This window comes from Egretta garzetta, unplaced genomic scaffold, assembly GCF_000687185.1.
Source record: "Egretta garzetta isolate BGI_Z169 unplaced genomic scaffold, ASM68718v1 scaffold1020, whole genome shotgun sequence".
Classification (NCBI taxonomy): domain Eukaryota; kingdom Metazoa; phylum Chordata; class Aves; order Pelecaniformes; family Ardeidae; genus Egretta; species Egretta garzetta.
The window spans coordinates 4322-6227 of NW_009258290.1; the positions used below are offsets into that span (position 1 = coordinate 4322).

Below are 1906 nucleotides of genomic sequence, written 5' to 3' on the forward strand. Positions count from 1 at the left end.
ATCCCTAGCAGAACAAGGACATCAGGTTCTGATAGGGTTGGAATGCTCTTAAAGGGGAAATGCTTAGCCAGTGTACGGGACGCTATTAAAGGGGAAATGCTTAGTTGCTAGAGTAGAGAAGCAGTAACCGCAAGTAGGGTAAGATGATGATAATGAAATAACCAATGAGTGAGTTAGAGGCTTATATGCTTGCTGGATAGACAGTAGCATGTACGAATTAGGAAAGTCTACGTGACCGTGTGTACGGGACTTGGAAGAGTATAAAAGCTGTATGTAAAGCTATAATAAACGGCTTCTGGAGATCATATTGGTCGGTGTCAGGAGACTGGTCTTCCGCAGTAGACCGTGCCCCCCCTGCCCATCCAGCCTTTTCCTTGCTGGCCGAGAGGGAGATTGGTGCTGGTGGCTCCGAAACGGGGCCGAGGGTTTGGTTTGAGAGTTAGCGCACGCTCGTGGCGTCCAACGGCCTGTCGTTGCAGGGTGGAGCATGCCCGGATGCATGCCAAGCACCGCGGTCACGAGGCTATGCACGCCGAGATGGTCCTCATCCTCATCGCCACGCTAGTGGTGGCACAGCTCCTGTTGGTTCAGTGGAAACAGAGGCACCCTCGCTCCTACAACGTAAGTGTCCCCCACGCAGCCGTTCTCTCTCCGAGGCCTGGGGCGAGTGCTGATGAGAGGCGCGTTCCTCTCTTTCTCCTCTTGCCTGCTGCTGAGGTGCCCTCCTCTTCCCAGCAGCGCGCGGGGATTCCCGCTGGGGGTGAGGACGGATGCGCCTGGAGGCCTCAAGGTTCTGTTTATGAGCGGTGCCAGGAACTGGGTTTGACGCAGCGCTTTGACGCCGGGCGATGGGACAAGCAGACCTCGGGCACTGTCCCGAGGGGAGCGCGAAGGGAAGCTGCGTTTTGTGGGCGCTTCCTCGGAAGCGATGGGGGCTTCTTGCTGCCGGGACCCTGGGTCTGCCGGTCCCTGCGGCACCGCCGGGCTTGCCCGGCAGCACTGCTGCCGCTTGCCGATGCCACCGGGAGTGTTGGTTTTACCTGAACCAACCTCGCTCTGGCTTCCTTCTCGTAATTAAGGTTTCCAGGTAAGAGCTGTAATGCTCTCTGAACTTTAAACTGCACCCGTTTGCCTCTTCCCGCACCACAGGAGCTCGGCTGCACGGCCGTAGATCCGTGTCGGGAACCCGGAGGCAGGGCGAGGCGGAAACCTTCCCCCGTGCCCGTCTCCTTGCTTTGTACGTGCCCGAGGTGCCCGCGGGCGCGGTGTTCGGGACCCTGGAAAGGCGAGGGTTTTTACAGCCGCCTTACCACAATGAGTTAGGTGGATCATCTCCTGTACCTCCCCCTGGAGATGTTCCCTCTGCGTTCTCCCTCCGGCTCTGGCCCTCTGCTCCCAAAGATCGCCTGGCTGCTGCCTCTGACGCCCTCAGTCAGGCTCTGAGCCTGTTCTCTGGGTGCCGGTACCCCAGGCCAAACCTCCCCAGATCCCTGGGGCTCTCCAGGGCCCTCTGGTGCAGGCAGAACGGCCGCCAGGACCGGCACAGGGTGTTTCTGACGGCTGATGAGGAGCGAACCGGCTCCAAGTGCTCTTTCCTCCCTTCCGGCAGATGGTGACCCTCTTCCAGATGTGGGTGGTACCTCTCTATTTCACGATCAAGCTGTACTGGTGGCGGTTCCTGGTAATCTGGGTGCTCTTCTCGGCAGTCACGGCTTTTGTCACCTTCAGGGCAACGCGAAAACCGCTGGTGCAGACAACGCCCAGGTTAGTCCGCGTGTTCCTGGGGAAACTCCTCAGCCCCAGGGTAACTGTTACCCGGAGCTCCTTCCAGTTGCGCTGCCGGGAAGTTGTTGTCTTCAACTTTGCCCCGCGGGGCCGTGCAGCCCCTGCCCGTGCTGGGCTGGCA

The 1906-nt window shown here is 59.3% G+C and overlaps 1 protein-coding gene across 1 annotated transcript in view; it reads left to right on the plus strand.

Annotated features, from left to right (window-relative positions):
• Nucleotides 1–1906, plus strand: part of LOC104125004 (RING finger protein 121) — an 18592-nt gene that overhangs the window by 4315 nt on the left and 12371 nt on the right. Inside the window, exons 3-4 of the mRNA XM_035892797.1 lie at nucleotides 480–621; nucleotides 1610–1764. Coding sequence (XP_035748690.1) covers nucleotides 480–621; nucleotides 1610–1764 — 297 coding nt within the window. The remainder of the gene's footprint in view (nucleotides 1–479; nucleotides 622–1609; nucleotides 1765–1906) is intronic.